The 24,654-nt window shown below is 44.9% G+C and overlaps 1 protein-coding gene across 2 annotated transcripts; it reads left to right on the top strand.

The window, feature by feature from the left end:
• Positions 1-261: 261 nt before the first annotated feature.
• On the top strand, positions 262-14,304 carry ZBED4 (zinc finger BED-type containing 4). Of its 2 annotated transcripts, none has more exons than XM_003783099.3 (2): positions 262-593; positions 9,191-14,304. In XM_003783099.3, exon 2 carries the CDS (start codon positions 9,545-9,547, stop codon positions 13,052-13,054), a length of 3,510 nt encoding a protein of 1,169 aa, XP_003783147.1. In that variant the 5' UTR covers positions 262-593; positions 9,191-9,544; the 3' UTR covers positions 13,055-14,304. The 2 variants fall into 2 exon arrangements, with proteins under 2 accessions (XP_003783147.1, XP_023365059.1); XM_023509291.1 differs by lacking the exon at positions 262-593 and adding an exon at positions 2,384-2,396 and having other exon boundaries at positions 9,191-13,054.
• The last annotated feature ends 10,350 nt before the right edge of the window (positions 14,305-24,654 follow it).

The raw sequence follows: 24,654 nt of genomic DNA, 5'->3' as shown, positions 1-24,654 counted from the left end.
AGAGTCTCATTTTGTAGTCCTCAGTAGAGTGCTGTGGAGTCACAGCTCACCCCAAGCTCCAGCTCTTGGGCTTAGGCGATTCTCTTGCCTCAGCCTCCCAAGTAGCTGGGACTATTATAGGCAGTCACCATAATGCCGCCCAGCTATTTTGTTGTTGTTGCAGTTTGGCTAGGGTGGGGTTCTAACCCGCCACCATGGGTATATGGTGCCAGCACCCTACCTACTTGAGCCACAGGTGATGCCCAGGGCAGAGGCCACTGTTAATCTATGTTAGAAGAAAGCTAACACCTTTGTTCTGGTTAATTCCTGCATGAGGTGGTTGATGTTTTTGGATGTGAAAACTCTACTGTTTAATGTCCACCGGCAGCTCCCGCTCCACTCAAATACACAGGGAATCCCTCAAGTTGTGTGAAGAACACCCCAGTATCTTGGAGAATGGTCTTCAATAAATGGTTAGGGGAGCTGACTGACTTCAAAGGAGCTGACATGCAGTATTTATTTAGTGGAAGAAATGTGTGTATTGCAGGTCCCTGGTGGGCACAGATTTGGAGTGAGGAGCACTGGGAAGAGGAGCCCTGGAAGCATGAGGAACAGTAAGTGGCCGTGGTCAGGGCTGTCCTTCTCTTCACCTTGATTGTGCATTTGCTCTGTGCCTGGCTTCAGCTGCTTTGATTTTTCTTCTAGTCTGGTTCCCTCCTCCTCTGCTGTGATGGTTGTCCTGCGGGAGCAGGTCAAGCTATTGGGCCTCGCTGGGGTGGCAGTAGAACCTAGCTAGCTCTTCCTCACCTGCATTCTGTTTCCCTCTATGTGTGTCTGCTCAGAGAATCAGTGACTGTCATTTCTCTTTGATTGTCAAATCATTTAAAATTTCAGGACTGGAGGATGTAGCTGTAGGATCAGGTCTTACATTTCACTGCATGGAAAATCGGTGTACCTTCAACCTGTACTGTCCTTGAGCACCTTGGTTTGAGCCTTCTGCTTTAGTGTCGGTGGGTTATAGCAGCTTTCCATCATCACCATCCTTCTGAGGCCCAGCTTTCTGCATCCCAGTCTTCTGTATCTTCACTTGCACCCTACTTGTTATTGCCTTGTTCTTCATTCTGGAATGCCTTAGATCACTTATTTGCTAATTATTTGATATGCATTTTTGGTAGTTCAAATTCTGGAAGGCATTGCTAGGAATAAAGAAAATTTCTGAAGCAGGAGAGTAGGCGAGACAGAGGGGGTGAACTGTGCAGGGGCAATGGTGGTTTTTCAAAAAGACCCTGGCCTTGGAGAACATAGTAGTTGAGGTGAGGATCATTGTAAACCAGAGAAAAGGGCCCATTAAGTGCTCCAAGAAAAACTTCTGGTAGATGAGGATGAAGGTGATGCTCAGTTTGAAAAGTGTGCAGGGGAAAACCTTGGAAGGAGGGCATGTTTGAATCTAGCCTTGAAGAGTCTAAGGGCAGCAGGCAGAGTCTCCTGTGGAAGAAGCACCCATGTGGTGCAGGCTGGCCAGCTGCACAGCTACATGTTTGTTGGTAAAGCCACGTCCCCAGCTCCTCAGGAATTGTTTGAAGGATTTGGTGTATTGAAAGTGCTGGACCCAGCACCTAGTGAGGGTGCTCTGCTTCTGATCTCACTGCAGCTGAAGGACTTTCAGCTAGCAAAGTCTGTGTAAAATAAGAACATCTGATACTGGGTGGCACCTGTAGCTCAAGTGGCTAAGGCCAGCCACATACACCAGAGCTAGTAGGTTCAAATCTGGCCCAGGTGGGCCAAACAATGACAACTACAACCAAAAAATAGCCCAGCGTTGTGGAGGGTGCCTGTAGTCCCAGCCTCTCGGGAGACTGAGGCAAGAGAATTGCTAAAGCCCAGTAGTTTGAGGTTGCTCTGAGCTGTGAGGCCACAGCACTGTACTGAGGGCTATAGCTTGAGGCTCTGTCTCAAAAAAAAAAAAAAAAAAAAATCTGATACTGGCTTGTGACTAGAGGTGGGGCTGGGTCCCTGCCTGCCAGCCCACCAGGGTGTTCTGTGTGGTTGCTGCAGCCACCCAGCATTGTTCTGGGTGGGAAGACCTGACCCCTTGGAGCTGTAGACTGGCTGACCCTGGACTTGCTCTGTCCTCCTGCCTCATGACCTCCACAGATGTAACCCTGAGGGGCCCCTTCATTCCAGAATGAAACTTTTCCCCCAAAGCTGCTGCCAGTTGACGCTCACTTGGTAGTCTCTGCTTCACCTGCTCACTGCAGAGAGAGCAGAGTCTATGTGCTGTGCTGGGAGTGCTGCAGTTCCTATGTCACAAACCACGTTCCACATCCTGGAAGAGAGAGGCTATTCCAGCAGCTTTCAGTCACAGCGTTGATTTCAGGCTGGTCACTGGTGGGAATGTCTGGACCCCAAAGGAAAGGGTAAGTGTCCAGAGTGCTGGTGTTAAGTATAAGGGACTCACAAAAAGAGTGATCAGAACAATCCATAGAGCCCTGGTATGTGACCCAGAACGTTTCAGGGACAGAACAGGGATCAACTGACTTTAACATGGTCTGTTTGCTGCTTTGGAATGTGCTTTGTTTCTAAGAGAGCCTTATCAGGGTTTCTGACCACATCTCATGGAAATAGCTCTGGTTCTAAGTTTCTGAAGTTTAACCCTTTGCTTTTATCTTTGAGCTCCCCATATCAGTTTAGCCCAGTCCTGGATGATAGTTTTTCTTTGTGTGGGCACAGTGGCTCTTACTGCAATTTCTAGTTTTGAGGCAGTTGATGGCTGTTTCTATCCCTAGGATGTGCTAGTTATGGCTGTGCCCCTCAGAGTGTTAAAATTACTCTCAGGTGTAGACCAGATCTTCGTTTGTATCTTCATCTTCCCATTTGAACCAGGCCCAGAGTCTGACTTCAAGCTCTTTGCTTCCTGGGTGTGCTTGACAGCTCGCTGAGGGCCTGTGTGCTCAGAGTGAAAAATGAGGACACTTCAGTTTTTAAAGGTTATTTTATGAACTTTCTAACTTACACTCTTCTGTGCTCTTCTCTGAGACAGAGCCTCAAGTACCACCTGTCAGAGGCTTGCCAGGCCTTTGACCTTTTTTGAAGGAAATGGCAGATATCGGGACACTTCACCTCTAAATGTCCTTTCTTCCCAAGAGAAGGGAAAGGACTTTTTTTTTTTTTTTTCTGAGACAGAGCCTCAAGCTGTCGCCCTGGGTAGAGTGTCATGGCATCACAGCTCACAGCAACCTCTAACTCCTGGGCTCAAGCGAGTCTCCTGCCTCCACCTCCCAAGTAGCTGGGATTACAGGCACCCGCCACAACGCCCGGCTATTTTTTGGTTGCAGCCATCATTGTTGTTTGGCGGGTCCGGGCTGGGGATTCGAACCCGCCACCTCAGGTGTACGTGGCTGGTGCCTTAGCCGCTTGAGCCACAGATACCGAGCTGGACATTCTTCTCAGTAATTACAATGCTGCCTGAGAAATGTTAACAGCACCCCTTGGTATCATTCACTGGCCCATCAACAGTCAGGTCCCTATCTGTCCCCAGAATGCCTGAGTAGCTGCTTTTTCTGAGGTAGACTCTAGGATAGGGCCACATATCACATGATGGGTGGCACGTTTGGGGCATGTTCATGCGGGTGATACAGTGTGCTTTGGGTTGCACTGACCTTGCAGACTGTCCCCCCTGGGCCTGGGGGATTTAAATGTACTCCTTTTAAATGTACTTCCCATCCTTAGTTAGCAGGTCATCTCTGGGGGGGTTTGGGGACCTGTGAACACCCTGCTCCCATACCATTCCATGTTCTATGATTGTTGGTATATTTCAGAACTGAAATGCTATTGTTCCTTCTTTATCTGTTTCCCTCATTCTTATAAAGACTGGACAGCCTAGCACGGTGTGCATACCTGTGGTCCCCACCACTTAGGAGGCTGAGGCAGGAAGATTGCTTAAGCCCAGGAATTTGAGGTTACAGTGAGCTATGATTGTGCCACATTGCACTCCAGCCTGAGCAAGAGAGTGAGACCCTGTCTCTTAAGCATTTGTCCCTTTATTTTTTTTCTTACCCTTTATTACCAATTTTCAGGTGAAGACAATTGGTATAATAGTCACCTCCATTGTGGCAGATGTTTTTAATTTTTGATTAATCATTTTTTATTTATTCAATATGCCATAATCTGTTTAGTCTTATTCTGTGATGGTCAAATGTGACCGACTGGGAGCCCTTCCAAGCTGGCTTCTCTGTCCTTTTCACTTTGTGTGTCGTTCTTGGAGCAGGTTGTTTCTGGCGCAGCATCCCAGGCTCCCCTTTGCTTTCCTTTCCAGCCCTGTGGGCAGCCATTTCTCCAGAGTGCTAGATTCCTTTAGTGCAGAAACCAATATCTAGGCATAGATGTGTTTATTGCATTTGTGAGGAGGATGGAGCTAGGAAATACATTTTTAAAACTTTGTAAGCTCATACTGGTATTTTCAAATACATATTTAAAATTATATAGTTTTAGCTAATTTCTCTTTTAAAATTTATTTTTCTTATCCTGAAAATCTTAATTCTTAATACCATTGGCATATTTGTTTTATGCTAAAATATACCTAAAATAGGTTGTGAAATTATGGTATTATTTTACTACTAATAAAACTACTTAGCAAATTTTATGATTTGTTTGTTTGTTGAGACAGAGTCTTACTTTGTCATCCTTGGTAGAGTGCTGCAGCATTACAGCTCACAGCAACTTCAAACTCTTGGGCTCAAATGAGTCTCTTGCTTTAGCTTCCTGAGCAGCCAGGAACACAGGCACCTGCCACAACACCCAGGTATTTCTAAAGACAAGGTCTTGCTCTGGCTCAGGTCAGTCTCGAACCCATGAGCTCAGGCAATCCACTCACCTCTGTCTCCCAACTGGTAGGATTACAAGTGTGAGCCACCTTGCCCAGCCCTGTTTTTCAATTCTTTTTGTCCTTATTTGTATTCCACTTAGGATGAATAAAAGACTGTGCTTAACGTTTTTATTTTTATGTACAAAATAGGGACATGGTTCAAAGGTCCAAACTGTATCCACTATATGAAAGACATCTTTCCTATGTCCTCCACACTTCTGTGCAGGCATTTTTACTTCTACTTTATCCTGCAAAACAGGGAGGCACACACCACTAGCCCCTCTCCTATCAGGAGAGGTAGCAAGTCTGTTCACACTGTTGGTGTCCAGTTTTCATTCAGGGCCTCTGTGGATGGACATCATTTTTCTGCTGTGACTGACAAGTGTTGCCTTGTGTTTGGTGAGGGCTGTCTGCTCCTAGGAGGTCGGTGAAGTGTCGTGTTGGAGAGTGTTTCCTAGTCCTGTCTGTGGGCTTGCACCCCTGTCAGCATGGGGTAGAGGGCTTCACTACCAAAGAGTGTTACTAAGCATTTGTGTGTTTGCCAGGGTGATAGGGTGAGAACTGTTATCTTGAAGTTGTTTTCATTTAATTTGCTTTAATCTGAAAATGAAAAAATATACTTTATGAAATTGGATATATGAGATGAGCATTTAAGATTGTTAAAAGTGAGTTGATAAATATTTGAAAGACCCTGAGTGTGATGAGCCACTGCAGAGTGAGCACTGGAAACACCACTCCTGAGACTGCATTCTGAGAATTACACATTGTAGTAGTTTGGAAGGTAATTTCTTTGAGCTTTTTGTTTGTTTATTTCTTTATTTTTTTGGAGACAGGCTGTTGGCTATTGTTGGTTAGTGATGTCTCTCAATAAATGTCAATTAAGTCATTTTTGATAGTAGTGATAATAGTGTTTAAATCTTTACTGATTTTTCTGTCTGCTGTTCAATGGGTGTGTTGGAATCTCTATTTATCATTGTGAACTGGTGCAGTCTCTGTTTAGTTCTACCACCTGCCTCGGCCTCCCAGGGTGCTGGGATTACAGGCATGAGCCATCATGCCTGGGCTTATATTTCTAATTCTCATTGTCTATATGATTCTTTTCCAAATATGGTTTCTCATTTTCTCCAGTCTATTTTTTGCTTATTTTTCTTTGTTTTGTGTATTTTGGCTTTAAAAAGCATTTTATGTATATACATATATAATTACACATATGAGATATATATAATATTTTAAGAAATTAATTACATATAATTTGTATCTTGTATATGGTAATTCTAGTAAATGAAGTCCTTAGTGTTTTAAATCTGTTGTTTGTTGATTTTGCTGACTTTCATGGTGGCTTATTTCCTTACGTATTTTTGTTTTGTTTTGTTTTTTGGAACAGACTTTCACTATGTTGCCCTCAGTAGAGTGCAATGGTATCATAGCTAATAGCAACTTCAAACTCTTGGGCTTAAGTGATTTTCTTGCCTCAGCCTCCCGAGTAGGTGGGACTGCAGGCGCCCGCCACAACACCTGGCTGGTTTTTTTTGTTGTTGTTGTTGCAGTTGTCATTGTTATTTAGCAGGCCCAGACTGGGTTTGAACCCACCAGCCTCAGTGTATGTGGTCAGCGGCCTATCACACTGTGCTACAGGTACCAAGCCTGATATTTTATTTTGATGCCAGTTTTTTTTTTTTTTTTTTTTGTTTGTTTTTTTTTGAGACAGAGCCTCAAGCTGTCCCCCTGGGTAGAATGCCGTGGCATTACAGCTCACAGCAACCTCCAACTCCTGGGCTCAAGCGAGTCTCTTGCCTCCGCCTCCCAAGTAGCTGGGACCACAGGCGCCCGCCACAGCGCCCGGCTATTTTTTTTTTTTTTTTTTTTTTTTTGGTTGCAGCCGTCATTGTTGTTTGGCGGGTCCGGGCTGGGGATTCGAACCCGCCACCTTAGGTGTACGTGGCTGGCACCTTAGCCGGTTGAGCTATAGGTGCCGAGCCGATGCCAGTTTTTTATTTCAAGTTTTTTATCTGGCTAAACTTTGTGGAATTTACTATTAGGAATGCTTTTAGTTGGGCACAGTGATTGATGCCTATAATTCTACCACTTTGGAGGGTTGAGGCAGGAGGGTCACTTGAGGCCAGGAGTTTGAAAGCAAGAATGCTTTCTTTCTCTGAAACGACCTTTCTTTTTCTGAAACAACCTTCAGGCTTGGCACCCATAGCTTAGTGAGTAGGGCGCCGGCCACATACACCAAAGCTGGGGGTTTGAGCCCAGCCCAGGCCTGCTATAACAATGACAACTGCAACCAAAAAACAAAAATAGCCAGGCATTGTGGTGAGTGCCTGTAGTCCCAGCTACTCTGGAGGCTGAGGCAAGAGAATCGCTTAAGCCCAAGACTTTGAGGTTGCTGTGAGCTGTGATGTCACAGCACTCTACCCAGGGTGAGATAGTGAGACTCTGTCTCAAAAAAAGAAACAAACTTCATTTGCTTCTGGGGAAATCTAGTAGTTTTTATTAACCTGAGAACATTTCACAGGGTGACCATCAATCTTTGTTTGTCTCAGACAGATTTGGTTTACGCCTGTTATCCCTGCAATATTGTTGATAGTGCTTCCTTTCCCTCTCTGTTACCAGTGTCTGGAAAATAACTTATGTGGTGACCTCATGACCTTGGTTGCTGCCCAGTTGAGGAGCGTCAGGTTGGTGGTGGCCTGATGTTGGTCTCAGTGCGTGTTGCCTTTGGACAGCTTCTGTTTGCGTAGCTGGTTGTGGCTCTGCTCATGTCTCCCTTCATTTGCTACTCACTGTCCCTTGAGAATTCTTCCACTTTCTTATATGCACAGTAATACATTAAAAATAAGTTTATTGGGGCCAGGCAATAAACGGTGGCTCACACCTGTAATCCCAGCACTCTGGGAGGCCGAGGCAGGTAGATTGCCTGAGCTCACAGGTTCAAGACCATTCTGAGCTAGAGTGAGATCCCATCTCTAAAAATAGCCAGGCTTTGTGGCCGGGTGCTAGAGTCCCAGCTACTGGGGAGGCTGAGGCAGGAGAATCACTTAAGCCCAAGAGTTGGAGGTTGCTGTGGCACTCTACCAAGAGCAACAAAGTAAGACTCTGCCTTAGGAAAAAAAAAAAAAGAAAGAAAAAGTGTATTGGGTGGTTTGAGTGCAGTGGTATTTATAACTGACTGATGACAACCAGTCACAGATTCCTTTATTCTCTACTCCTGCTCCTTCACTTGACTAGACTTAAAAGAAAATAAGTTTGTTGCAAGTTTTCTAGAGTCAAGTTTTATTATGCTGAAGCACTTTTACAGTACTTATGTTGCGATATTACCACATTGGTTGCTTTATTTATTTTCTGCTTACTCTGTCACCCAGGCTGGAGTTCAGTAGCATCATCACAGCTCACTGCAGCCTTGAACTCCTGGGCTCAAGTGATCCTCCTGCCTTAGTCTCCACACTACAGGTGTGCACCACCATGCCCAGCTAATATTTTTTGGGTTTTGTAGAGATGGAGTCTTGCTAGATTGCTCAGGCTGGTCTTGAGCTCCTGGCCTCCAGCAATCCTCCCCAAGTGCTGGATTGCAGGTGTGAGCCACCATGTGTGCCCAGGCCTTTTTCATTAAACCGCTCTACTGCAGCTCCATACACCTCATCATCCTTCACTGTTCCTGTTCTGAGTCCTGTCCTGCTCTTTCGTGCACTCATAACATGGCCTACTTTCACTTCTAGCATTTACTGTAGTTAAAAATCTCATAGTTCCTGGCAATTGTTGTCTGTGGTGTGGACTGCAAGGCAAAGGCCTGCGCCTGTCTCTCCACAGTCACCTGGCACAGTGTCACTCGGGGGGACCTTTGGAAGAGAGAACAGAAAAGTTGGGCTTTACTTTTGTGGGACTTTCATCCGTTCTTAGATGCAGGGAGTCATCATTGATTTTTTACATTCAGTTATTAGTCTGAGTTTGATTTCATAGGTTCTTACAGCAGGTAGAATGGCTTGGTTTTGAGGAATTGAGCTTCGCTGACTGCAGCAGCTGTAGGTACCTGTGGTAAATGGTTTGAAGGGTGAGGGCATAAGCTTCTGATGAAAATAACCTCCTTTACCATTGTTTGTTCTAATTTATGTTCCCCTAGTACATTACTAATTGATAATTTGCATTTGAATTCATATTTTTACTTTTTGCTTATTTAGCAGTATTAGGATATTTTCATGATGTAAGTGGATTGCTGAAAGTCAGGGGCTGAGTTTTTCTATTCCAGTATTCCATTATAGACTTTATAAGAGGCTGATATATCCATAATAGAGTCAATTTAAAATGTGTGATTTAGCTCTGTGTTTCATCTGATTTCATCTTTTATAGGTAATGCAAAAGGACCATGTATGTGCTATCAAGATGGCAGGCATCCTGTGTTTAAGACAAGAAACAAGTCTCCACTGCGTATATTTATGTCTACACAATGAAATATTTAGTAGCAGAACTCCTGGAAAGCAGTGATGTGTGCTCTAAGATGATTTGCTTATATGAGCTACATGGTCTACTTTTCAGTAATATTTATAATCAGCCATATTCATAGGAATACCCTGAAAGATGAAATTATTCTGAGAAAGTGAAGATATTCTACATTTGGGGGCACAAATGAGCATTTGGATCAATTTTCTATTAACCTAAGATGATATTAACATGATGAAGCAGCCAGAATAGTTATGGTCAGTCATGGAGAATAACCTGGAAACTAGTCCCAAAGGGGATAGTGATTTTATTTCTGATAAAATACATTTTAAAATTGAAGATGATGATGAACCAATTCCTACTCATAGTTTGGAAAGAGTGGACTTTAAGCAAGAACAAGAGAGCCTGAAGCAGGCAGACAGCGGCGATGAGCATGCCGAGACCAGAGAGACGGGCTGCCCCTGTGAGCCTCCCCGGAAGTGCCTCTCTGCCGAGAGCGAGGATGACTACGGGTCTCTGTTCTCCCGGTACAGCAGCACGCTGTATGACGCAGCGATGGAAGCTGTGACTCAGAGCCTTCTCTCCAGCCGGAACATCAGCTCCAGGAAGAAATCGCCAGCTTGGAAACACTTTTTTATTTCTCCTCGGGATAATACTAAAGCAATATGTATGTACTGTATGAAAGAATTCAGCAGGGGTAAAAATGAGAAAGACTTAAGTACCAGCTGTCTCATGAGGCACGTGAGGCGGGCACACCCCACCGTGCTCATTCAAGAGAACGGGAGCATCTCTGCTTCGTCCCCCTTTCCTTCTCCTCCACTCCTGCTTCCGCCACAGCCTGCAGATGCAGGAGACCTCAGCACCATACTCTCACCCATCAAACTCGTCCAGAAAATGGCACCTACCATCCCATCCCCTGATCGGATAACAGAGGAATCTGTATCTGTAGTTTCTTCTGAAGAAATCTCCTCTGACATGTCTGTTTCTGAGAAGCACAGCAGAGAAGAAGCCCTGGTGGGGTCATCGCCCCACCTCCCTATCCTCCATTATGACGAAACTGCAGAGAACATAGCAGAGAAAAACCTTCCACTCCCCAAGAACACCTCGGGGTCCAGAAGAAGGTCTGCTGTCTGGAAGCACTTCTACCTGTCACCTCTGGACAGCTCCAAGGCCGTCTGTGTCCACTGCATGAACGAGTTCAGCAGGGGGAAAAACGGGAAGGACCTGGGCACCAGCTGTCTCATCAGGCACATGTGGAGGGCACATCGCTCCATCGTGCTGCAGGAAAATGGGGGCACTGGCATCCCACCCCTGTATTCTGCTCCTCCCACCCTGCTGCCTGCCCTGCTGCCAGAGGGGGATCTGAGCTCTGTGTCATCATCTCCAGGAAAACTGGTCAGAGAGTTCCCTTCTGCCTCCTCCTCCCCTGATCGGCTGGCTGAGGACCTGCCACCGCACTTGAACCCCGGAGATGCCCTGATGGAAGCTGTATCAGTGTTGTCATCCTCCGATGATATTGGGGAGGCCTCTGTGTCCTCTCCTGAAAAGCAGCAGCCCCATGGATTGAGACCTAGAATGTTTGAATCTGGTGCTGTCTTCCAGCAGAATAAAAAGGTCATGAAAAGACTGAAGTCAGAAGTTTGGCATCACTTTTCTTTGGCCCCCATGGACAACCTCAAGGCAGTATGCCGATACTGCAGTTGTGTCATCAGCCGGGGGAAGAAGGGAGACGTGGGCACAAGCTGTCTGATGAGACACTTGTACAGACGCCACCCTGAAGTCGTCGGGAACCAGAAGGGCTTTCTAGGTGCAAGTTTGGCAAATTCTCCATATGCCACTTTGGCTTCTGCAGAAAGTTCTTCCTCTAAATTAACTGACTTGCCAACAATGGCCACAAAAAATAATCAGGTTATGTTTCCTGTTAATAGCAAAAAGACCTCAAAGCTGTGGAATCACTTCTCTGTTTGTTCTGCAGACTCCACTAAGGTTGTGTGCTTACACTGTGGCCGGACAATAAGCAGAGGCAAGAAGCCCACCAACCTGGGTACCAGTTGTCTCCTAAGACACTTGCAGAGGTTCCACAGCAGCGTGCTGAAGACCAGCGTCTCAGAGACAGTGCGGCCCTCTTCCCCGGCCATCCGTGTGCCGCTGAACACAGAATTGTCAGGAGCTTCCTCTTTTGATGACACCAATGAGAAGTTTTATGATTCTCACCCAGTTGCCAAAAAAATCACTAGTCTCATAGCTGAAATGATCGCACTTGACCTTCAGCCATATTCCTTTGTAGACAATGTTGGCTTTAACAGGCTGCTTGAATACTTGAAACCTCAGTACTCCCTGCCCTCCCCATCTTACTTCTCCAGGACGGCCATCCCAGGTATGTATGATAATGTGAAACAAATAATTATATCACATCTGAAGGAAGCTGAGAGTGGCGTGATCCACTTCACTTCTGGAATATGGATGAGCAACCAGACCCGAGAGTACCTGACCCTTACGGCTCACTGGGTCTCTTTTGAGTCGTCAGCCCGCCCCCAGTGTGGGGACCACCACTGCTCAGCCCTTTTAGATGTATCACAGGTTGACTGCGACTACAGCGGCAATAGCATTCAGAAGCAGCTAGAGTGCTGGTGGGAGGCCTGGGTGACTTCCATTGGCCTTCAGATTGGCATCACAGTAACTGACAATCCGAGTATAGGAAAGACGCTGAATGAAGGGGAGCACACGAGCGTGCAGTGCTTCAGCCACACAGTCAACCTGATTGTGAATGAGGCCATCAAGAGCCAGAGGATGGTGCAGAACTTACTGAGCATTGCACGGAAGATATGTGAACGGGTACATCGGTCACCCAAAGCAAAAGAGAAGCTAGCAGAGCTGCAGAAGGAATACGAGTTGCCACAGCACCATCTTATCCAAGATGTTCCATCCAGATGGAACACGTCATTTCACATGCTTGAACGACTCATTGAACAAAAAAGGGCAATTAATGAGATGTCAATCGAGTGTAACTTCAGAGAACTGATCAGTTGTGACCAGTGGGAGGTCATGCAGTCTGTGTGTCACGCACTGAAGCCTTTTGATGCTGCGAGTCAAGAGATGAGCACCCACATGTCCACACTAAGCCAGGTCATCCCCATGATCCACATCCTCAACAGGAAGATCGAGATGCTCTTTGAGGAGACGATGGGCATCGACACCATGCTGAAGTCCTTGAAGGAAGCCATGGTGAGCCGGCTGTCTGCCACCCTCCACGACCCTAGGTACATCTTTGCTACACTGTTGGACCCTCGTTACAAAGCCTCCCTGTTTACAGAGGAGGAGGCGGAACAGTACAAGCAGGATTTAATCAGGGAACTAGAAATATTGAATTCTACCTCAGATGACACACCTGCCTCCAATGGGTGTGATGCAGGTTCCCCATCGAAAGACTGCGCTGGAGAGGAGGACCTGTGGTCACTCATGGCCAAGATGAAGAAGAAAGGTCTAAGAGACAAGCTGCCTGAAGACATGGTGCTTGCGTACTTGGAGGAGGAAGTGCTTGAACACAGCTGTGACCCACTCACCTACTGGAACCTGAAGAAGGCATCCTGGCCAGGGCTGTCTACTTTGGCCGTCAGATTTTTGGGCTGTCCCCCAAGTATTGTCCCTTCAGAAAAGCTGTTCAACACACCCACTGAGAACAGTAGCTTTGGCCAGTCTAGGCTCCTGATGGAACATTTTGAAAAACTTATCTTTTTAAAAGTGAATCTTCCCTTAATATACTTTCAGTATTGAAGCTCACGATGGAGCCACCTGACTAAAGATGTTGTTGCTTTGTAGGCATTAGCAGTTGGTACCAGGGGCTGTGACTCTGCCCAGGGCCACGTGCGGCATCAGCCAGGCACTCTCAGGGCCGCTCTCAGCTCTCACCGTGACGTCTGCAGGTGCCTTACTCCCACTCCTTCAGGCCAGGTATCGCGGTGTGTTTTTTAAGACATCCGCTAGAAATAGCTTGTCTTGTCAACTATGAAATATGATGACTGGGTTTTAATTCATAACTGTAAAGTTTTTTTAAAGTTGGGGTTTAGTAATTTGTTTTACTAGAATGGCAGAAAAGATGTAAATAATTTTATTCTGTAGGCTTTTTACTCAATTATGTAAAAACCACAAATCAGGTACTGTATTTTAGTTAAACATTGCTTTAATTGCAACAAAACAGCTTTTGTGGCTGTCAGATGAAATCTGTAAATAGGAGGTGGAGATCAAGCCATCACTGAGCAGTTTTTAACTGCAGGCTCTAAAGTGTGTCAAGGAGTATAGGGAATATTCTGGAAGGTAACTGTTTACTACAACAGAGACGTGGCATTTGAAAACAAAAGTAAACGTGGCTGTGTCATGGACTGTTAGTTATGTGGTGACTTGGTAATGAGAATTTCCCATTTCAGGTTTTTGCATTCAGGTTTCACACTTAACTCAGAGAGATCTCAACTATTTATCATGAGCTCCTTCAAAATTTAATCCAAGTCTGTAAATTCCTGCTTATTGTTTAGCCAGTGCATAATAGGACATGTTTACAGCAGTTGGCCCACTGCTGAATCTCCATGCCTCTGATTTAGTGTCTCTACGCTAGGATGCTATCTTAAAGATGTGTGCACTGACCCCCTTGTTTGATCAAATTATGTGTAAAGTTCTTTTTAGAAGAGATGGCTTATTAACAGGGATGAAGCTCACTATTACAGTTATAAGAATAGCCTTAGGTGTTTAGATTTCTTTTTATGATAGGGAAGACTCAGCCATCACTGGGGTATTTTAGAACCCCAAGGATTTCAGAATGAAGTATCAGTTGTCAGATTCTTTTAACAATTATATCTTCAGAGTTTTTGCTTTATCTTAAACAAGGTTAAGTTTCTCATTTCAACCCCATTAAATCATCTGGGTGAGACAGATCACTCATTTACTTATGACTCTTTAGAAAAGTTGTTTTGTTAAAATACTGTACCTATGCTTAATCTAAAGTTTCATCAACTGTTTTGGTGTATTTATAAATGGTGAACTCAGTTTTTGAAATTAAACTTTTTATTTGGAATTTCTAGCCCTGGCAGACACTGTATTTTATTTTTAGGGTAATAAAACAGGCACAGTCTTTGTGGACCAATATCTAGAAAACATGCTTATGTAGCATTTAAAAACTTTCACTTCAACCCACATAGGGATACTGGCAAAGTAGTGGTGTGATTCTCACAGTAGCCAAATGAGAACTTTCCAGGTCTTATGCCTCAAATGAGTGTTGTTACTAGTGTGGTGCCCAGAGGGCAGCTGCAGGGGTGGCCGTACTCTCTCCCGAGTAACTGTGCAGGGGGCTGATCAGGTGCGGGGAGGAGGTGCGGGGTTTCATGGCCATGGTCTGGCCAGCAGCTCTGGCAGCTGTCTTTGGGAAGGGAGAGGCTATGGACTAGGGGGAGGGGTGACATTTCATGCTCAGGCTTGGCCATGGCCAGCCTGCAGCCCTGTATTTCTTAGGATTGCATTTGGAACGGTGATAACCTTAGAATCCTGGGATCTCAAGCTTCATGACTTTGCCCTTTGAGTCAAGTCAGCATAACTCACTGGCAGAAAAGCATCCAGTCCATCCTTGGACAGCAGTGGCATGCCTCCTTTCTCCAGGGACCTGGGTGCTGCAGACTCAGCCCTGCTCACAGGGACATAGTCTAGGCCCCATCTGGCACTCTGCTTGGTTTCTTAAGTGAACTTTTTCTCAGAATATACAGCCATTCACGTGCCTGTTGTTTGTGCCTGCCGTCACAGAATCAAGTCACTGTGGATGAGTCACAGGCTGTGGTGCGGGAAACACCATCTAACCCTTTCAAAACAAGTTCATCACCCAGTTCACTCAGTTGTCGTCTGCTGGGTGAGCACAGTGGGCCAGGTCTCCTGTGAGCAGCAGGGCAGCCCCTCTGCTCAGCACTGTGCCCCAGGGAAGGCTGGTGTTCTCCCCCCAACCCACTTCTGTCCCTTCCCGCCGCCTCTTCCCAGTGAGCCCACCCTATGAGTCAGTGTTGCTGTGCTTTCTTGAAGTTTGTTGGCGGCCAGAGGAAACCCCCATTTGCCAGCCACAGATTACAGACAAGTATAGTCTCTCCTATACAAGACTTGGGGGCCAGAGGAGGTGTGAGGGCTCTGTGATGACAGTATCTTGGCCCTCGATTTTCACTCAGGCACCATTATAAGCATTCAGAAATATCTGTGGCTAATGCTCCTCCCTTGAGAGTCTCTTCCTTTAAGAAATAAAAGCTTTGGCTCGGCGCCTATAGCTCAACTGGCTAAGGCGTCAGCCACGTACACCTAAGGTGGCGGGTTCGAATCCCCAGCCCGGACCCGCCAAACAACAATGACGGCTGCAACCAAAAAATAGCCGGGCGTTGTGGCAGGCGCCTGTGGTCCCAGCTACTTGGGAGGCGGAGGCAAGAGACTCGCTTGAGCCCAGGAGTTGGAGGTTGCTGTGAGCTGTAATGCCACGGCACTCTACCCAGGGGGACAGCTTGAGGCTCTGTCTCAAAAAAAAAAAAAAAAAAAAAAAAAAGAAATAAAAGCTTTTGGCTTGGTGCCTATAGCTCAGTGGTTAGGGCGCCAGCCATATACCCTAGAGGTGGCGGGTTCAAATCCAGCCCAGGCCTGCCAAACAACAATGGCAATTACAACAACAAAATAGCCAGGCATTGTGGCAGGCACCTGCAGTCCAGCTACTTGGGAGGCTGAGGCAAGAGAATCGCTTAAGCCCAAAAATTTGAGGTTGCTGTGAGCTGTGACATCAGAGCACTCTACTCAGGGCAGCAGCTTGAGACTGTCCCCACCCCCCTTCCCCCAAAAAAGAAATAAAGACTTTTCTGGAATGTCCCAGCAGCCCCCGTTTGGCTGAGGTGGGTCACAGGGGCTATTTTTAGTGTCTTCCCATGGAGGTACGTGAGGGAGGAGGGGGCCACGTGCCACGTAGCCCCAGCCTGCACCGAGGGGCTGTCATTCCCTGCTGGTCCCACATCCCACTGCCATAGCAGCCTCACAGCACAGGCTCCCTAGTCTTCTGTTCTGTGGACTGGGCCTATTGTCTCTCTGCCATGACCACAGCATCCTGGAATTTATAGCATCAGAGAAATCTGGATATCCTCCCCTCTTCTTTTAAAACTTACCTTGGTACTTTATCTTCTGAAATTTTTAATACCAGTGGCCAAATTCTGACAGTATTTTGATTGAAATCACATTAAATTTATCGCTCAATTTGGGACACATAGTTTCATTATGAGGCTATAGATGCTTAGATAGTGAGCTCTTTAGTTTAATACTGGCCTCTGCAAACATGGTGGTTGGCTTTTGCTCCAGTACTGGCAGCGGGGTCTTTAGGACTGGCCCCTCCCAGAAGGCAACACAGGAAGATAAGGAAATTCCAGATGAGTGGAGGGCCTGAGAGGTCAGTGCTGCTACCCTGGCCATATTATCTTCATTTTTTTAAAGGAGTTGTCATGGTCCAGCTATTTCAGTAGAAATTCCTATGGGCAGATAGTTTTGGTGGGGGTTTTTTTGGTGACAGTCTCACTGTATTACCCTTAGAGTGCTGTGGCCTCACAGCAACCTCAAATTCCTGAACTCAAGTGATCCTCTTGCCTCAGCCTCCTGAGTAGCTGGGACTATAGGCTTCCACTATAACACCTGGCTAGTTTTTCTATTTTTAGTAGAGATGGGGTCTTGCTGTTGCTCATACTGGTGGTCGAACTCCTGAGCTTAGGCAGTCCACCAGCCTCAGACTCCCAGAGTGTTGGGATTACAGGCGGGAGCCACTGCACTTGGCCAAGTGCATCTAGTTTTAATAAAATATGTATCCAAACTAGTTTTTAAAAATAATTTTATGTTAAAACAATCTCTGGGCCCACTAAACAACAATGACGGCTGCAACCAAAAAATAGCCGGGCATTGTGGGGGGCACCTGTAGTCCCAGCTACTTGGGAGGAGGAGGCAAGAGAATTGCTTGAGCCCAGGAGTTCGAGGTTGCTGTGAGCTGTGATGCCATGGCACTCTACCCAGGGCAACAGCTTTAGGCTCTGTCTCAAAAAAAAAAATCTCTATCTTACAGTAGCATATAAAAACCTTTTTTTTCTAGAACCATTTGAGAGCAAGTTGCCAACCTGATGCCCATGGCCCCCTATCCCCTCCACACCAAACATCCTCTTTCCCAAGCACAACCCACCATCAAACCGTGGAAACTCACCTGGTGTTGTGTCAGCAAACACTGAGACAAGGTAGCAGTGTGAGAGGAAGCAGAAGGGGCAGGGAGAAGCCTTGGACACACACAAGAATGGCAACACCAGGCCCCAGGCCTTAACTTGTGTCGCTGGCGTCTGCGGCAGGGCTGCAGCAGAGCTTGAATAGGGCTGCATCTGGAAGCTGTTGGGCACATCTGCTTCCCTCCATGGAGCTCCAGGCCCTGGTCCATGCAGCATGTGACAATGGGTTGCCCTGACAACAGGTTTCCAGCACAAGCATTCGGCTCTGAAACTTGGGCTGAATTAATGTATATATCTCTGATTTCCTCCAGTTAGAACATTCCTCAGTTTTCCTCTGGTTTCTGTCACTTTAGCGTTCTTGATAAGAACAGGCCAGTCATTTTGTGGAGTGTCCCTCAAGTGGGCTGGTCTAGTGTTGTGTCAGTTAGATCAGGGTCATGCATCTTTGGCAGAACATCACAGAAGTGATGCTGTGTTCTCTGTGCCCTGCCAGGGGCACATGGGCTCCCTTTCCTCCATAACCTCTTCGTGCACTTGGTTAAGGTGGTGTTGGCCAGGCTTCTCACTGTGAAGTTAAGTTTCTCTTTGTTGAAAAATAAATTTTATAGGGCTGTACCTGTGGATCAGTGAGTAGGGCTCCGGCCCCATATACCAAGGGTGGTAGGTTCAAACCCAGCCACTTGCAGTATATGTGGGTTACTGTGAGCTGTGACGCTACAGCACTCTACCAAGGGCAACAAAGTGAGACACTGTCTCTAAAAAAAAAAAAGAATTGAATAAATAAATAAATTTTATAAATGCTCTTTGAGAAAATGTAAATATATCATTCTTCACAAAACTTCATGTATTTTCATTAGTAGAGATTAAGGGTTTCCAATGTCATTTATGAGTTATCTGTTACTATCATTTTGCTCAGATTTCCAGATTTGGCCAGTGGGGGCTCCTCAATCTGCTTTTCATGTCCTTGAATGCTTCCTCCTTTTCTAGAGGAGAAGATCCTCTACACTCATCCTCTCTCCTCCTGCCTTGCCCTGGAATCACTTTTCTCTGAGGAGCCCTCATTCCTCCCCCGGGAAGTGGTATCTAGAAGCCAAAGCCAGGGTGCTGGGGGTGCTTGTTGCACTGGGGTATTGTTGCTCATCAGGACTTTCGGGGCACACGTTTGTATTTATCTAGATACATTAAAAAACATGTTTTATGTTTCCATACCAGTAGCTCCAATACCACATGGATCTTTTTAGCGTTCTTTCTCCCTTTCTATATTTAGAGCTCCTTTCCCAGACTCTCATCCTTACAATGTTTATTTGAAAAGTCCCTCTGTCTCCTGGAGAGAGGAACTTTCTGCCACCCTTTCCCACACCAGATGCTCTCTTACCCCACTGGGGCTTTAATACCCCATGCCAGGCCATTAAGCCCCACTCTTTCTCCTGCATATGAAGACCCTCCTCATCCTGCCTGGCTTCTAAGATGTGAGGCTCTCTTCCAAGTGATGCCCTTCCCAAGGGCATTTGGCCTCTGGCACTCCTTGCTGTCCACAGCGGTTCCTCCCACCCTTCTGTGGCAGCTTCCTGGGCCCTCACTAATGGTTTCGGACTGAATTTGGGGGGCAGGAAAGTAGAAGAGCTTTCAGCTGTTCTCCCCATGAGGGCACTTGCCAATGGTCCCCTTAACCATGGGATCAAATGTTCACATTTGGCCACTAGGAGACGATGTCATCATGCACTCTCAATGCAATGTGAAGTGCATATCCGTTCATAAGGTGGACTTGCCAAGAAACAATTTAACCCAAATTTATTAAGCCTTTTAACTTGATTTCTGCATTACAAGAAATGTAAGAAATATAGGACCAGGATAAATAGCTGGGAGGAAATAATTGGGGAAATCTATGACAAACATTCCACAAGGCACTCAGTATAGGCATTTTAAAAGTTAATATCACAAACCTGGGTACAGTGGCTCATGCCTATAATTTTAGCCACTTGCGAAGGTAGGGTGTGAAAACTGAGGCCAGGAATTCCAGACCAGCCTGGGCAACACAGCAAGATTCCATCTCTAAACATATAAAAATAAATAATAAAAAGTTAATGTCAGCTCGGCGCCTGTGGCTCAAGCAGCTAAGGCGCCAGCCACATACACACCTAAGGTGGTGGGTTCGAATCCCCAGCTTGGGCCCGCCAAACAACAATGATGGCTGCAACCCAAAAAATGGCCGGGCATTGTGGCAGGCACCTGTAGTCCCAGCTACTTGGGAGGCTGAGGCAAGAGACTCGCTTGAGCCCAGGAGTTGGAGGTTGCTGTGAGCTGTGATGCCATGGCACTCTACCCAGGGGGATAGCGTGAGGCTCTGTCTCAAAAAAAAAAAAAAAAGTTAATGTCACAGAAGCCCCTATTTGTCAATAGTTACTTTAAATGTAAATATATTAAACTCTCCAATCAAAAGACAGATTGATAGAATGGATAAAAAGAGAAAGAAAAAAACATGATTCCACTCTGCCATCTATGGGAGACTCACTTTAGATCCAGAGACACACAGGTTGACAAGCTATTCCATGCAAATAGTAAACAAAAGAGTAGGGGAAGCTACACTGACATCAGGCAAAATAGACTTTAAACAAGAAGGATATCATACATTAATAAAAGATTTCACCTAGCAAGAAGATAAAACAATTACAGTATGCACCTAATGACAGACCATGAAAATACAGTCACGCATCACTTCACAAGTATATGTTCTGAGAAATGTGTTAGGTGATTTTATCATCTGAATGTCACAAAGTGAACTTACACAAACCCAGATGGTACACGTATAGCCTGCTACATACCTAAGGTATATGATATGGCCTATTGCTCCTAGGCTACAAACCTGGAACATTTCTGAAAACTGTAGGCAATTATAATAGTATTTAAGAGTCCAAACAGAAAAGATACTGTAAAAACACAAAATAATCTTATGGTACCACAGTAGTATATGTACCCCATTGTTGACAAAAATGTCACAGAGTACATGACTGATAAGAAGCTAAAATTGACAGAAGTAGAAGGAAAGATAGCTCTACAATAACAGTTGGAGACTTAAATGCTCGTCAAGAATGGATACAATAATCAGAAGTAAGGAAATAGAGACTTGAATAGCCCTATAAACCAACTGGATCTAACAAAGAACATGACCAAACAACACAATACACATCCTCCTCAAGTGCACCTGGCATGTTTTCCAGGACAGACTATATGTCAGGTCATAAATTAAGTCAGATTTTAAAAGATACACAAAATAGGGTGGCGCCTGTGGCTCAAAGGAGTAGAGCACCCCATGTACCAGAGGTGGTGGGTTCAAACCCAGACCTGGCCAAAAACTGCAAAAAAAAAAAAGATATACAAAATACATATATTTTCTCTAACCACAATGAGATGAAGTTAGACATCAGTCACAGAAGGAAAACTAGAAAATTTACAGATTTATAGAAATTAAACCATACACTCAACCAATCTCAACCAATGGATCAAAGAAGAAATAAGGAAAATTAGAAGTACCTTAAATGCTTAGAGATGAGTGAAAATGAAAACAACATGCCAGTTCTTACGGAACACCATAAAAGTATGCTAAGAGAAAATTCATACCTAAAAGCATCAAAAATCAAGAAAGATCTCAAATCAACAATCTAACTTTAAAACTTAAGGAACTGGAGACATACAACCCAAACGGGCCAGTGTGGTGGCTCAACGCCTGCAATCCCAGCACTGGGAGGCGGAGGTGCGTGGATTGCCTCAGCTCACAGGTTCAAGACCAGCCTGAGCCAGAGTAAGACCTCATCTCTAAAACCAACCAGGTATCGTGGCAGATGCCTATAGTCTCAGCTACTTGGGAGGCTGAAACAAGAGAATCACTTGAGCCCAAGAGTTTGAGGTTCAGGTTGCTGTGAGCTGTGATGCCACAGCACTCTGCCCAGGGTAACAAAGTAAGACTCTATATCAAAAAAAAAAACCAAACCAGCAGAAGGAAGGAAATAAAGATTAGAAATAAATGAAACTGAGAATGGGAAAAAATAAGAGAAAATTGAAGCCAAACCTTGATTCTTTGAAAAAAAAAAAAAAACCCAACAAATTTTACAAACATTCAGGTAAATGAACTAAGAAAAAGACTTAAATTACTAAAATAAGAAATGAGGCTCAGCACCTGTGGCTCAAGTGGCTAAGGTGCTAGCCACATACACCTGAGCTGGCAGGTTCAAATCCAGCCTGGGCCCACCAAACAACAATGACGGCTGCAACCAAAAAATAGACATTGTGGCGGGCACCTGTGGCCCCAGCTACTTGGGAGGCTGAAGCAGGAGACTCGCTTGAGCCCAGGAGTTGGAGGTTGCTGTGAGCTGTGATGCCAAAGCACTCTACACAGGGGGACAGCTTGAGGCTCTGTCTCAAAAAAATAAGAAATGAAAGCGGAGATACCACTAACAATTCTACAGAAATAAAAAGGATTGTAATAGTATATGAGCAGTTGTATGTCAACAAATTAGATAATTTGGATGAAATGGAAAAGTTTCTAGAAAAACAAAACCTGCCAAAACTAAACCATGAAGAAACAAAACTTTGAATAACCCTTGTAACCACTAAAGATACTGAATCAGAAGTCAAAAAATCTCCCAGCAAAGAAAAGCCTGGACCTGATGGATTCACTGGTGGATTCTACCAAATATTTAAAGAACTAGGCCAGGTGTGGTTGCTCACGCCTATAATCCTAGTACTCTGGGAGGCCAAGGCTGGTGGATTGCTTGAGCTCACAAGTTCAAGTCCAGCCTGAGCCAGAGCGAGACCTAATGTCTAAAAACTACCAGGACACTGGGTGGTTGCCTATAGTCTTGACAACTATGGAGGCTGAGGCAGGAGGACTGCTTGAGCCTGACACTTTGAGGTTGCTGTGAGCTATGACTTCATGGTATTCTACTGAGGGTGACAAAGACTCTGTCTCAAAAAAAAAAAAAAATCCTCAAACTTTTCAAAAATATTGAAGAGGAGAGACTACTCCCTAAACTTACTATGGAAGACAAAGCATTACCTTAAGTCCAGACAAAGATACTACAAGAAAACTACTGGCTACGTACAATAGCTCACACCTGTAACACCAACAATTTGGGAGGCTGAGGTGGGAGGACTGCGTGAGCATAGGAGTCTAAGACTAGCCTTAGCAACGTAGCAAGACACTGTCTCTACAAAAAAAAATTTTTGTGCTGAGTGCAGTGCTCATGCCTGTAATCCTAACATTATGGTAGTCCAAGCCAGGAGTATCACTTAAGCCCAAGAGTTTAAGGTTGCAGTGAGCTAGCCAGATAACTCAGCATTCCAGCCTGGGCAACAGAGCAAGATTATGTCTCAAAAAAAATCAAAAAGCATAATCCAGCCATTCCAGTTTGGGGTATAAACTCAAAAAAAATTGAAGTCAGGGTTTCAAAGAGATACCTGTGCACTGATACTCATACCAACATTATTCACAATAGCTAAAATGTGTAAGCAAACTAGGTGCCCCTTTGTGGATGAATGGATGAGCAAAATATGGTCTATACATACAGCAAAATATTATTTAGTATTAAAAAAAAGGACATTTAGACATATGCTACAACATGGGTGAATCTTGAGGATATTATGCTAAGTTAATTAAGCCAGTCATAAAAAACCCAAGTACTAGATGATTCTACCATGTGAAGTACTTGGAGTGATCAAAGTCCTAGAGACAGAAAGTGGTTCTGTCAGGGGCTGGGTGGGTGGAGAGGGGAATAGGGAATTACTGTGTTATGGGTATGAAGTTTCAATTTTATAAGATAAAAAGTGTTCTGGAAATAGATAGTAGGAATGGTTGCACAATAGGAGTGTAAATACCACTTAACGTTGTACTTAAATTTTTAAATTTTTTTTTTTTTTGAGATGGAGCCTCAAGCTATCCCCCTGGGTAGAGTGCCATGGCATCACAGCTCACAGCAACCTCCAACTCCTGGGCTCAAGCGAGTCTCCTGCCTCAGCCTCCCAAGTAGCTGGGACTACAGGCACCCACCACAATGCCCGGCCATTTTTTGGTTGCAGCTGTCATTGTTGTTTGGCGGGCCTGGGCTGAGGATTCGAACCCGCCACCTTAGGTGTATGTGGCTGGCGCCTTAGCCGCTTGAGCCACAGGCACCGAGCCTAACGTTGTACTTAAAAATGGTTTAGTATAATAAGGGTTATGTGTATTTTATTACAATGAAAATATTAAGGAAAAAGTTAATGTCACAATTATACCAGATATTTAAAGAAGAAATAATACCAATTCTACATAAACTTTCCCAGAAAACTGAAAAAGAGGAAATATTTTCCCACTCATTCTATGAACTTACTGTTATTTGATACCAAACCTGACAGAGACATTACAAGAAAGGAAACTGCAGACCAGTATCCCTCATGAACCCAGACACAATAATTCTAACCAAAATTTTAGCAACTTGAACAGACAGCTTGTAAAAGGCAGACATCACAACCTAGGGTATCCCAGAAGATAGCTTGATTTAGCACTTCAAAATCAATATAATTCACCAGATTAACAAACTTAAAAAATGGTCATTACAACAGATGCAGAAAAGCCATCTGACAAAATCCAGCAACATACATTACTGATTTAAAATGCTCAACAAAGAATAAAAGGAAACTTTCTCAATCTGACAAAAAACATCTATAACAGTTGTACAGCTAACATCACAGTACTGAAACCTTTCCCCCAAGATGGTAAACAAGAAAAAGATGTCTGCCCTCACTGCTGCTATCCAACACTGTACCAGAAACTCTAGCCACTATTAAAAGGACAGAAATGGCAACCAGAGTGGAGTGGAGGGAGTTGGAGCTGTCTTTACAGATGACAAGAACATGTATGTAGAAAATCCTATGAAATCTAAAAGGCCATTAGAACTAATAAGGGAGATTAGCAAGCTCAATATGCAGAAATCAGGTATATTTCTACATACGAGCAACAAAAATGACAGAAATTGATGGGTTTGTTTTTGTTTGAGACAGAGCTTCAAGCTGTCCCCCTGGGTAGAGTGCTGTGGCATCACAGCTCACAGCAACCTCCAATTCCTGGGCTCAAGCGAGTCTCCTGCCTCC

The sequence above is a fragment of the Otolemur garnettii genome, unplaced genomic scaffold (assembly GCF_000181295.1).
Source record: "Otolemur garnettii isolate 467f Iridium unplaced genomic scaffold, OtoGar3 scaffold00007, whole genome shotgun sequence".
Taxonomy (NCBI): domain Eukaryota; kingdom Metazoa; phylum Chordata; class Mammalia; order Primates; family Galagidae; genus Otolemur; species Otolemur garnettii.
This window is presented reverse-complemented; position numbering and strand designations above follow the sequence as displayed.

Excerpts from the sequence above, each read along its gene's own strand:
- ZBED4 (XM_003783099.3), top strand. The coding sequence starts at position 9,545 with ATGGAGAATAACCTGGAAACTAGTCCCAAAGGGGATAGTGATTTTATT.